Source organism: Temnothorax nylanderi, unplaced genomic scaffold (genome assembly GCF_030848795.1).
Source record: "Temnothorax nylanderi isolate EJ_2023f unplaced genomic scaffold, tnyl_v1.0 TNYL_tig0455_pilon, whole genome shotgun sequence".
NCBI classification, from domain to species: Eukaryota; Metazoa; Arthropoda; class Insecta; order Hymenoptera; family Formicidae; genus Temnothorax; species Temnothorax nylanderi.
In genome coordinates this window covers 31490-45230 of record NW_027249517.1, presented here as the reverse complement: position 1 = coordinate 45230, position 13741 = coordinate 31490, and the positions used below count along the sequence as shown (strand labels likewise).

General features: G+C 38.7%; 1 protein-coding gene and 1 long non-coding RNA gene across 2 annotated transcripts; both read left to right on the top strand.

Annotated features, from left to right (window-relative positions):
* The first annotated feature begins 285 nt into the window (after positions 1–285).
* Positions 286–2552, top strand: LOC139782948 (uncharacterized). The gene is made up of 3 exons (XR_011721069.1): positions 286–615; positions 1093–1182; positions 2200–2552. It is a non-coding gene; the product is annotated as an uncharacterized lncRNA (long non-coding RNA).
* A 6112-nt stretch (positions 2553–8664) lies between these two features.
* Positions 8665–11414, top strand: LOC139782946 (uncharacterized). The gene is made up of 3 exons (XM_071722032.1): positions 8665–8732; positions 8802–9056; positions 11090–11414. Exons 1-3 carry the CDS (start codon positions 8665–8667, stop codon positions 11412–11414), a joined length of 648 nt encoding a protein of 215 aa, XP_071578133.1.
* The last annotated feature ends 2327 nt before the right edge of the window (positions 11415–13741 follow it).

The following is a 13741-nucleotide window of genomic DNA, read 5'->3' as shown; positions in this document are numbered from 1 at the left end:
TGGTATTTAATTTTATAACTTGTTATTTGTTTTGTAATAATAAAAGGTAATTATATATACAATTAATTTTTAATTAAGAGCCAGTAAGTAAATTGATAATAAAATAAATGGATAAAATTTAAAATTCATATTTCTTATATAATCAATATTAAACTTTTCAAATTACGAGTTTGTCACACGGATAAACAGAACGTTTCTGTGTGCGTAAGTGGAGGGAAGAACGCTAGTGTGTGTGGCTATGCGCTTAGTCGCAGCACCGACCCCCACCATTCCCGGTCTTCTCTCGCTGTCTCTTGCAGGAGTCGGTTGGCGAGCTCGATCGTGTTCGGACGTGTTTTGTCCGGAAGCAAATTTTTTTCAAAGTATTGCGACTGTTACTGTCTGCATTGTTTAACTATCAGTACCTTGTATCGGCGCCTTTCGAGGCCTACAACCTTTGTAATTACGCCGCTTGCGGCTTATAAGACTAGTGGTTCGCCCTGGCCGTTTTTAGAGCAGCACTACTGCTTGAAGGCCATCATTACATAGGAAGAAGAAGCTGTCTCTTGCATGGCTCCGTGGGACCACGCAATCACGTAGTACGACACCGCACAGAAACAATCGTTTTAATTTCAGGTAATTTTTCTTTATTTAATAAATATTGTTCACACAAATATTTTTAAAAGTATTTTCGTATAATTATTACTAATATGTACATTGTACATATATATTTGGCGATTTGTCGTTAAATCCAAAAATAGAGATTACGTGGCATGGTCTGCAAAAACCAAAAACCACGTTTATATCATAAAAATCATTTCAATGACCATCTTAAAATACATATATTTGCCTTTGTAACCTTATTGAACGAGTCTCTAATGAAATTATTTATTAACGGCTTTATTCTTAAATCTTGATGCTAACTTAACCTCAAAATTTTTAACAGTTTAATCCAACTGGAGCCCTCATATCAGTTGCAGATACGTGATAGAAATATGCTGATCCCAAATCTTCTAAAAAGCAGTTTAATCATTAATTAAGTGATTTAACCATGATTATTTAACCATTTACGTGATTTTATAATAATTATTGTTCTTATACTATATATTACAGTATTGCTTTCCATCAGTGGATGTTCATGCAGTCCAGAGCAGCACCAAGTAGTGCTCTTCTGAGCGACAGCTTTATTTATTAGATACATAAGTAAGAAAAATTTAAACTTGGTATAAACTGCGTTCCAATATTTTAATATCCAGTACTGAAAATCTAAAGTGTATGTATAACATTAACCATAGATTTTCAGTATAGGCAGTGAATATTGGAACAAGTCATACTTAACCCCGTACTCTTATGTTTGAATATGTAATTATGTATGAAATAAACAGGGTGATTTATTTCGTGTGCCAATCATCTCCGCTCTAATTATCTCAGAAAGTATTGATTTATTGGAAAAATGTTTCGGATAAAAGTTGGAGGGTTCAAGGAGGATCAATAGACAATTTTATTAGATTTTGAGTCCGGGACCTGTGTTAAGCCTAATAGGATCCAAGTCAAATTATTTAAATATAAATCCCTTTTTTATTGTATCATCTTTTTCTACTAATTAATATGAACAACTTTTGTCTGAAACATTTTTTTATTTGCCTTATACTTTTTGAGATATTCAAGGAAAACTTGGTTTCAAGAATATACTGTTGCAATAGTATTCTAATTTCTTTAAATAATTGTGTACACATGAAAGCTTCAAGGAAATGTAAACACAAATATTTAAAGAAATTGGGGTATTATTGCAATAGCATATTCTTGAGACCATATTAAGTCAAAAAGTCTTGTATCATTTTTCCCTCCGACAAGCATTTATCAAGATATCATAAGCTAAATATTTAAAAAATTACCAAATTTTTCTTAATATCTCAAAAAGTATAAGGCAAATAAAAAATGTTTCAGACAAAAGTTGTTTATATTAATTAGTAGAAAAAGATGATGTAATAAAAAATGGGAGTTTTTATTTAAAAAATTTGACTTGGACCCTACTGGGCTCAACATGGGTTCCAGACTCAAAATCTAAGATCATCCATTATTCCTCTATGAACCCTCCAACTTTTATCTGAAACATTTTTCCAATAAACCAATACTTTAGGAGATAATTGGCACACAAAATAAAACTCACCTTGTATAATCAATATAAATAATAATTACAGTTATTGTATTATGTTATAGTGTTACGTCACTCTTTATCAGTAGAAATTCATACAGTGCAGAGCAGAGCAGTGCAGAGCATGGAGCAGTTTTGAAGAAGAAAGAGATAGAAAGATAATATCAATATTATTTTCTTAATATTATATGTAATACTATTATTGAAAATAACAATTTGATAAAATTTAATAAAATTCATTAAAATGGTTTAATTTTTAGCAATATTAAATAAATATTGTCTAATATTACACAAATAATATTATTGCGTTAACAATATCAATATTATTTTAATATTGTATGTAACAATACTATTAAAAATAATTTAATAAAATTTAATAAAAATTATTAAAATGGTTTAATTCCTAGCAATATTGTATAAATATCACGCAAATATTACAGTAATATTACCGTAATATTACTGATATATATTACAGTAATATTACTAATATTCATTTGCGCGGACATTTTAATATTACCGAGATATCTCAGTAATATTACTGCAATATTTCTGTTATATTTTATTGTAATATTGCAATGGAAAAATAATATTGCTGCAATATTACTGAAATATTATGTGCTATGTGGGCGATAACCTCTGCGCCTTTTGTGCAACCCACAATGCTCGAATCACTCGCAAACGAAGATGTTTTCGAAACCACGGATGGCTCACTCGTGAAGTCCGTTCGACAGCATTTGCAAACATCTGAGGGCCGAAAAACGTTGCGAGATCTCTTGGGTCCATTGAGCCAAAAGTACGTCGGGGCAGTTTTGAGCGGCGATCAAGAAAGCGGTATAGACACCATGTACGGTGTTTATTTCAGCAACGATGGAATGATGCTCGGTAATAAACGTTTTGACGTGAACAACGCGGACAACATAATTATCGACGGCATACGATACGCTGGCACACGCGGTCTTTACGAGTTGATCTTTAAGAAATTTCCCAATGACGATATCTACACGGAGGACGATATGCAAACATACAAGAGCATTCTGTTGACGACGAGTGCTCATAAACGCAATTATGATGCTCACACTCAAATAAATGGCAACAGGGGATACAATTACACACAAATAATCGCACCGTTGATTTCGGGTAAAAAAGCTGGAAAAGGTATACCGCGTGCCATGACATTAAAAGGCAACAAGATCGACCATATAATTGCATCGTCGATTTCGGGTAAAAAAGCTGGAAAAGGTATACCGCGTGCCATGACATTAAACGACAACAAGATCGACTATGTTCATTGGGACGATCCCAACGAGCTTGTAGATGCGTCCATACACGCGATTCAACAGAGGCTACTACTACATACTCACCGTTATCGACGTGCTGAGCAAGCACGCATGGGCCGTACCGCTCAAGGCCAAGAGCGGAACCGAGGTTACTACGGCGATAGCGAAAATAATTCGAGACGGCGGAAGATGTCCGAAAAATCTGCAAACTGACAAGGGGAAAGAATTTTACAACGCAAACGTGCAGAAACTCTTGAAGAAACATAATATCAATCACTATTCGACCTATTCCGTAATGAAGGTATCGGTCGTTGAACGATTCAATCGCACGCTCAAGAACGACATGTGGAAAATGTTTACGCTCAACGGAAATTACAAATGGATTGACTCGCTGCCGGGTCTCGTATCGGATTACAACGCGCGAAAGCATCGAACTATCGGTATGCGACCAATCGATGTTACCCCCGCGATCGCCGACAAGCTCCTCCTAACAACGGTGTACAGCCACGTAAAGATCGCTGCTCTTGCGCGATTCAAAGTGGGCGACTCGGTAAGCGTGAGTAAATTCAAGACAATCTTCGAGAAAGGATACATGCCAAATTGGACCACGGAGGTGTTTAGAATCGTCAAAGTGCAGAAAACTAATCCCGTGACGTATCTGTTGGAAGATTCCTGCGGAAAAGCCATCGCCGGCGGCTTCTACGAATACGAGTTACATCGCGTTGCTAATCCCGACGTGTATCTCGTTGAAAAAGTTTTGCGCAAAAGGGGGGATAAGGTTTATGTAAAGTGGTTAGGATTTGATAATTCACACAATTCATGAATACACAAGAATAATGTATTGTAAAAATTTATTACAATATAAAAACATATTATACATACAAATGAGTCATTTATTTTCATACATATCTAAATGTATTTACAATTGTATTTTACAATGGTATTTTATAATGCCCCCATGGCAGCGTCTCGGTAGAACCGGGTATAATGTATCGTTTATCATTGTACGGACTTAGAGCTTTTTTCGTTTCGGACACGGTGTATACCTCGTGTTGTTTGGATCTTATGCAAGTCTGCTGTCGCGTCATTTCAATTTCGTCGCGCAGACACCGCGTGTAATCGTCAAACGTTATCGACCTGGCTACGACGTTACTCTTAACACCTTTAGCTTTTTTCGTATCTTTCTTACCGTCATTATCGTCGGTCATTATCGCACCGTTATTTTCGTCTTTCATTAAGCCCGGAACTTTTTTATTGGCGAGTGGGATACCGTACGCATTATCGACCGCGTAATCGCTAGTGTCAAATCTAATAATGTGGCGCTTCATGGTGTCATACACATCGTCCCACTCGATGTGATAAATGAGACTGTCAGTATCGGTGTACGTGACTTTACACTTGTCGCGATACAACGGTAACATGTACTCGTGATGAAATTCGTATAAACATGTCTTGGATATATCGAGGATGCACATACCCACGTAGATTGGTTTGTCGAACTTCACCTCGAGTTTTCGCATTTCTATTGCTACTAAATTCTCCGAAAAGACGCTTCGGCTATGAAAATTTGGTTTCGCGATCAATGCCTCCGCGCCGTATTTACCCTCCCAATGAGTCACGAGTCGCACGTCAACGTGATTGCGCACATTCTCCATGGTTTTGCCAAACACAGCATTGTTCATCAATTTGTATAAATTTTTCTCGAAATCATTCTTGGCCAATGTTCTAAATTTCGTATTAAGTTCTATATAATCGCGAAGCCATGGAGATTGCGCGAATTTTAATATGCGGTGAATCTTTGCTACAGGGAGACCGTGACGAGTACACTGCTGCAGGTTGCGATAATGTATTACATAACGTTTCTTATCGTATAATGTTGCGAGGAGTTTGTCCTGCCGCTTACCGGGTGGTTTATCGCGCGTCGGACAGAATGGTAGGTCAGTGTGCGCGTCGTGAAGATGTTGCGGATACTCCAAGTCGACTTCGAGAATGTAGCCTATCGTGGAATCCACCGCAACATCCATAACATTAAAATCGGTTACGTCGTCGACCTATTGAAAATCTGCGTAAGGCAATGGTTGACACATTGCACATTGCACGTATAAGTTGTTTACGTCGAAATACATCAGATACGACGACGGTTTCGATGGATCGTACGACTGCATGTACTTGTTGTTGGCCAGCGCGTATCTGTTTGAACATTGACTCAAACCGCCGCGTATGCCGCGTTCGATAAACATGACCATGTCAATGTCGGTGAGCAGTTCGAAATTGATACGCGTATGCTTCAACATAGCATCCCACGTAAAACCTGGTAGAGTATAATAATACGCCGGATCGAGTCCATAACTCGCGACGCAGCTATCGCGAAAATTTTCAAAGATATCGGCTAACAGCAAGACATCGGTTTTGAGATATAAATCGCTGTAGTCACCGAGCGTTCGAATGGAGAACCGCTGCCAGACGTTGACGGCGTGCGCGTAATCGCTCTCGGATACGGTGTCACCTGTCAATGAACTATAAAACGAGTCGCGCGGTGGTAAACACGAGTCCTCCAACTTTTCGACGCAGTCAATGTACTCATACGGAAATACGCCTTTTCGTGTCAGCAAATCAAAATTTTCTGCGGATATTTTACAAAATTCGCGTTGCAATATTCGCAGTTTATCCTTGCTTAGATAAGATGCCAATTTGTCGAGACTAGCGGTGAGAAACTTGTACGAATCAATAAATCGCAATTTGACGCAAGTTTTCTTATCTTTATCTTCGGTACTTTTAACGTTTTTTGTAAACGAAATGTATTTCTCTTTTGTAATTGGGAGTAAATCTACATGTCCTTCGTACGCTGTTGCTATTTTCGTTATAATAAAATGCGCGTCGTAGCCAGATAAATTATGAAAAACTATGGGAATGCAGTGCGAATCTTTGTAGTTCAGATTACAGTTTGAGTGCGCGGGACCTCTGTACTGACCGGTCAGATGACAATGATCGCGTACTCGCACGTCGTCTGGCTCGAACGGTTTTTCGCACACGTGACAGTGCGTTGCGCTGTTAAACTTTTCCCACTCGTCTCGCGTGAAATCCACCATGGGTACATTAGTGGACAAGATTGTCTTTACGTCGTGAGCTAAACGTCTTAGCTCCTCAGCGAACCACGCGACGCAATCCTTATCGCGACGAAACCGATACATTGATAACGAGTCGTCGTAAGAGCAACGCACGTAGTATCCTATGCTAAACACGCGATGATGTTGATATGTGTACCTGGACGTTTCCGGATCCGCTTCCATCTTCTCCAGGGTACATTCAAGGTCGGCGTATACGATAAACGGAACTCGTTCCTTCCTGCCGTGATTCTTGAAAGCCAACCACTTGTCGTTATCGCTCGGTAATTTGATTGCGCAGTCGTTCATCTCCCGACAGTCGACGGTGTGGTCTTTCAATTTCTCGTTCGTGTAGAAATAGTGCAAACATCTGTAAATAATGAAATTTTTTTATATATCTTTTAAGTAAAAATTATTTTTATTATTTATTAGAATGTATACTCACCGATCGCAAAAGTATTTCCGACCATGGTGCGTGCTCAGTTGCGAGCTCACGAGGCGGGATAGGTTCTTGATCCACGCAAAATGTCCAACATTGTTGTCATGCACGTACAGCAGATTTACATGCCTGCCCATCTTTCGACCAGTAACCCGTATTGGCAAGATAGCAAGTTCCTTGTTTTTTTTCTCGATGCTGTACACGTTGATGGAGATGTCGTTGTGATCTTCAAACCGTTTAATTTGATCCAACGTCATTGGAAACTTAATGTTCGCAAGATTTAGCACCGACGTGTAATGAGGATACGACGATTGCAGATCAGCATTTCTTTGGGCTGGATGCAGAGCCGCCGTCACTGACCATGCAAAACATGCATTGTCCATTGATCGCACGTTTATCACCGCTCTCTTCATTTTAATTTCTCGCGGTATTTCCACAAAACACCCCGCGTGCAATGGATTATATTTGTTCACATTTACCGTTAAATTGAGTATACGCGACAATGCCCATCCGCTATCACGTTCCTGGAATTCCTCCAGCTTTGCTAGGGTAGGCTCGATGACGTGTCGCTTGTACCACTCGCACAAATCGGACTCACGGAAGAGTTCATAGTTTCTCGTAGCGATACTTTTATTCGCGCGTTTGTCGCCCGCAACAAATTCACCATTAAACATTGTGTTTATTTTTACATTGTCATGTCGTTGCATGACGTTCCGCACACGATCGAGTACAATGTCTCTCGCATCTTTGAGAAATTGATGAGGGCCGATGTGTTTGGAATTTATTACCACACCGGTCAGTATACGACTTTCAAAGGCCGTATCTATCTCGCGCCATCTGAGTCCTGTCTCACTCGCACTGTATCCTGCACCCACATGCACGAAACGTTGACGTACCGAGTCTTTCAGACCTTCGAGTCGTGCGATACAAGCGACCAACGACTGTTTGAGACCGATCGATGACTGTTTAAGATCGATCGATAATCGTGGCCGTTTAATTCGGCTTTGTTCTTCCAACGATTCGATAAACTCGTCGCATCGTTGCTCCCACGCGGTAAAGTCTTCCCTCGAATTTAAAAGGGTGGATTGCTCCAACAACTCTTGCTCCATGTTATTACACGATCCTCTTTCTGACACACTTTGTTGCACTCGCGACTTCCAATTCTCGACTGCTGAGCGTATCCCCCAGATTCGTCCTTCTATATTCTACTAATGATGCATCGTTTACTTTTTATCATATCTAATTTCATCTCAGCATTCGTACATTTGCGCCTTCCGAAAAATCTACGATTTGCAGTTTTACACGTGTGCGATGAAATCATTGCGAGACACGTATGTTCTTGAAAACGATATCGCGCCATTGACTTTCGGTGATTTGATCTGTATCAATGCAGCAGCCGTACATCGGCGCTATTTGCAAAATTTGCAGTTTTGCACGTGTCCGATGAAATCATCGCGAGACATGTATGTTCTTGAAAACAATAACGCTCCATTGACTTATGCGAAATTGCAAAATTTGCAGTTTTGCACGTGTTCGATAAAATCATTGCGAGACACGTCGCGACATGTTCTTGAAAACAATAACGCTTTATTTACTTATGCGAAATTGCAAGATTCGCATTTTTGTACGTATAAATGGTCTGCGAGGATTCTAGCGCGCAGTCAAGAGTTTGATACGGTTCGAGTACGTCGCAAACAGCCTCCAGTTACGATGAACACTCACGGTGCGAACTACTACGTCCCGATTCAGGATGAAACGTGCGAGAAACAGCACAATGAGTAAGTACTGCTAATTTTCGTATATACTTGTACAAAAAAACTTTTATAAACAGAATTGTATTTTTTCAGTTTTGATAAACCCCGCTACACGCCTCGTATTTTGGGAAGGAGATTTGCCTTGACATCGACAGCATATAAATTTTTGGATGTTGGAATCAACGCGGGACCTATGTCCCCTGTGGATATACTTATTGGCGATAACCGAGGCAATCGGATAATTCTGCCTCATACAACGTGGGTGACATTCATCGAAAAACGTGCAGATATTCAGCGATTCGTGCAATCACCGGCGCCATCATCGCTAGCGTTTCGAGATCTGAAACTCCCCGAGAAAAAATGATTAGATATAATCACATATGATTATATAAAATCGACATTAGATATAATTAGATATAAAAAATGGCCCGATATAATTGTATATAATTGTATATAATTATATATAACCACATATAATTATATAACCATATATGGTTATATATAATTGTATGTGGTTATATGTAATTATATACAATTATATCGGGCCATTTTTTATATCTAATTATATCTAATGTCGATTTTATATATAATCAGATGTGATTATATCTAACATAATAAATATTTTATATATATTAAAAAAGAATTTTGTTAACTTCGATTAAGGAATAAAGCATTGATAAATTTAGTGTATATTTTTTCAAAAGCTAGAATCAAAAGTGAAATGATTTACATATAACTTGGCGCTGCTTGGCGTGAGATACTGCCGTGTCTCTTGATATCATTCTTATACCATTGTTTGTCAAATTTTAAATACGAGAAATAAATCCTATCGGATGCCATCTATCGGATAATCCGAATTTAAGTTTATATATGGTTATATATAATCATATATAATCTACATGGATAAATGCTTAATTCTTATATATATACTTTATATATAAATTATATGAACTTATATATAATCATGTCAAAATGTATGTGAAACTTTTTATATAATATATATATATTCGATAGGATTCGTTTCTCGTATTTAAAATTTGACGGACAGTGGTATAAAAACGGTATCAAGAGACACGGCACTGTCTCATGTCAAGCAGTGCCAAGTTGTAATATATGGAATAAATTATTTTACTTTTGATTCTATAGCCTTTGAAAAAATATACATCTTAATTTATCAATGCTTTATTATCGAAGTTAACAGTTCTTTTCCAATATATATTGACTATATATGGTCATATATGATTATATATGATTATATATAATTATATATAATCATATAGAGACAAAATTCATATATAATTGCATTATATATAATCATATATATTTATATATAATTATATATAATTTTTTTTTCCCGGGCAAGTTTCATACGCACACATGACCTGCAATATTATTTTATAATACTGAATTATATAATATTATGTAACGAATTTTTGAATTTAATATCTATAATATATATAAAAACGATTCAAATAAATTTTTAAATTTAGGATTAAATATCTGCAGCATATATGATGACTTGCGAATCTATATCTATACAGATATAGTGCTATATCTGGTTGTACATAGGACAAGATTAGTCACATTAATATATCTGGCTATATATGACTTCATATATAGTTGTATATAATGCTATATCTAGTTATATGTAGGGTGCACTACTCATATATCATTATATATCATTATATCTGGCTTCACATACATTTATATACGATTAGATATGGTGCTATATCTGGTTGTATATAGCGCCAAATTAGTCACATTAATATATCTGGCTATATATGACTGCATATATAGTTGTATATAATGCTATATCTAGTTATATGTAGGGTGCACTACTCATATATCATTTTATCTGGCTTCACATACATTTATATACGATTAGATATGGTGCTATATCTGGTTGTACATAGGACAAGATTAGTCATATTAATATATCCGGCTATATATGACTGCATATATAGTTGTATATAATACTATATCTAGTTATATGTCGGTTGCAGTACTCACATATCAACATATCTGGCTTCACATACATTCATATACGATTAGATATGGTGCTATATCTGGTTGTATATAGCGCCAGATTAGTCATATTAATATATCTGGCAATATATGACTGCATATATAGTTGTATATAATACTATATCTAATTATATGTAGAGTGCACTACTCACATATCATTATATCTGGCTTCACATAAAATTATATACATTTATATACAAGTAGATATGGTGCTATATCTGGTTGTATATGGGACCACTGATTGCACATGTGGCCATGTATAATTAGATATGACCCCATATAAAAACATATATAATTATATATAATTATATATATACCAGATATAATTATATATGATTATATCTAATCATTTTTTCCCGGGTCGTTAAAATACGTGACGCAGATATTGTAAAATTGACATCGTGCGCCACCAGCTTGTACATGAAACCGTCAACTGTACTCTTCCTGTTCGAACTAGAACATTGCGTCGAGAATGTGTATTTTCAACTATGCCAAAATGTTCATGGCGTAAGTGAAAAATTTAAACAATTTGTAGCCATTTTACGCCAAAATTGTATCGCCGATAAATGTAATGCAGTTAGAATCTTGCGTGAATTTTATGATAAAAATTCAATTATTGATTGTGAACTGTTGGCGTATGCTGCAGATAATATTATACACGATGCATTACATGAGAAATAAATGTATATTAAAATGCATATCACTGTATCTAAAATTATCTTTCCTTCTGTCTACCGTTCCCTTGTCCACCGTCAGCGGTTTAGAATTACAGAGCGGTAACTCTCGATAAGAATGCGCGTGCCGCACTCGTCGCGCGATCATTAAACGTTTTCTCATCTGTCTCGTATAAATTATTAAATATTCTTCCTCTTATTTCCAATAAATAAATCACTTAAAATAATATAAAAATGATCTAACTGTAATGGGTGACGGGAACGCGAGAGACCGCGCGCGAGGGAGAGAAATAACGCGAACGGGGGAGAGGGATCGTGCGCGACCGAGAAGACGCGCGCGAACGGGGGACGGGGGCGCGAGAGAACATCTACGAGGGGGAGATAACGCGAGCGGGAGCGTGCCGTGTGACGTCACGCGGACCGACGCGGCCATTGCACGCGGACTCCGCGGCGCGGCGAAAACGCGAACGCGGTCGCCCCTTCCCGCGGCGCGGCGAAAACGCGAACGCGGTCGCCTCTCCCCCGCGGCGCCCGAAACGCGGTACCCCCCTTTCCCCGCGGCGCGGCGAAAACGCGAACGCGATCGCCCCTCGCCCCGCGGATTCCTCTCCCGCGGCGCCGGAAACGCGGTTCCCCCCTCCCCCTCCTCGCGGCGCCGGAAACGCGGTTACCCCCTCCCCCTCCTCGCGGCGCCCGAAAACGCGGTTCCCCCCTCCCCCTCCTCGCGGCGCCCGAAACGCGGTTCCCCCTTCCCCCTCCTCGCGGCGCCCGAAAACGCGGTTCCCCCCTCCCCCTCCTCGCGGCGCCCGAAAACGCGGTTTCCCCCTCCCCCTCCCACCGCGGCGCCAGAAAACGCGGTTCCCCCCGCGTTAACCCCCCGCCCCTCACCCCCCCTCGGAGTTCCCTAGTTGGGACGCCCATAGCTTACCTACTAACGCGCGACGGCTATACGCACATATACACGGCTTAATATATTTTTTTTGTTCCGGTAATAAAATATTTTATTTTTCACATATCAACAAATAGTTTTTGCGTCAGTAAGAAAATTTTGTTTGCTAATACAAAACATTTTTTTAGTGTAAAATGTATTTGAAACATCTCTGAAGTGTTTCCGCAATATTTCGTAGATATATTTGAGAAATACTTCATAACCTATCCGAAATGTTTTAGCATGGTCGCATTTGAAATAATTGCGGACATTGAAACATTGCCGAAATGATGTAGAAACGGTCGTGAAAAATTTCTGAAATATTAATGAAAGTTGTAATATTTCAAATGGAATTTTGCAGAAATGCCTTTGAAATATTACATGCCGAGTGGGAAATAATAGTTTTAAAATTTGACTTGGGCTCAATACAGGCCCCGGACCTAAAATCTAATAAAATCGTCTACTGCGGTCTCCTTCAAACCCTTCAACTTTTATCTAAAACACTTTTCCAATAAACCAATACTTTCTGAGATAATTGGTGGAAATAATTGGCACACAAAATAGAACCTTATTCTATATATAGAGGAAAGTCCCTGTTTGAGAATGAGCTTGTCTGATAGAATGCTAACACACGGATGAGTAGATCATACAACGGGGTAATTGAAATGAACAGATCGGCACTGAGTTTCAGGATTTATTTCTTTCACAGAGTCGTAAATCACTATATACACTATATACACTGCGTCATGTACTAATTAACTGAGCGTGAGCGGTTTATACAATAACGATGAGTACCGTGCTAAACTGATTTACTTGCGTAGAGTACAACGTGAGGCCGTTGAATCGTTCCGATTACAATCAGCAGCCACGTGGCTTTAGAAAATGAGACGTTTCACCAGATTAACCAACGAGCCACTGGATCTCAGTTTAATTAATCCGCGTAACAATCTTAATGAGGTCCATTCGCCTCAAAGATGAGGTTTATCCTTACTGAGTGCCCGACAGAATAAATGATTACGCGAGCGTTAGAATTTAGACTGCCATTGTTCACGAAAGCAAGAGAGTAACTGCCGGAATGCCGGCGATATCGGCAAGGCAAAGGCCGGAGCATGCTAGCATCACGTGCCATCGCTATTCGAAACGATCCGCACGATCGTCCAGGAGGTGCTGCCACCTCACTGGGCTTGACTACCGCACTCCTGAACAGTCCCCTATTATGAGACAGGATCCTAATATGAGATATGTTAAGCTAAAAAGCTCTATATAGGCCCCATCTGTTGATCCCACCATGAAAAAACCCCGCCATCTCATATTAGAATCCCTATCTCATAATAGGGGACTTTCCTCTATATATATATAAACTTTGCATAGTGTTTGAGATCGTGGGATTTAGTACCGAAAATCGC

Excerpts from the sequence above, each read along its gene's own strand:
- LOC139782946 (XM_071722032.1), top strand. The coding sequence starts at position 8,665 with ATGAACACTCACGGTGCGAACTACTACGTCCCGATTCAGGATGAAACG. Across the intron at positions 8,733-8,801 it reads TGCGAGAAACAGCACAATGA|TTTTGATAAACCCCGCTACA; the intron begins GTAAGTACTGCT and ends GTATTTTTTCAG. Across the intron at positions 9,057-11,089 it reads GCGTTTCGAGATCTGAAACT|CCGGGTCGTTAAAATACGTG; the intron begins CCCCGAGAAAAA and ends AATCATTTTTTC.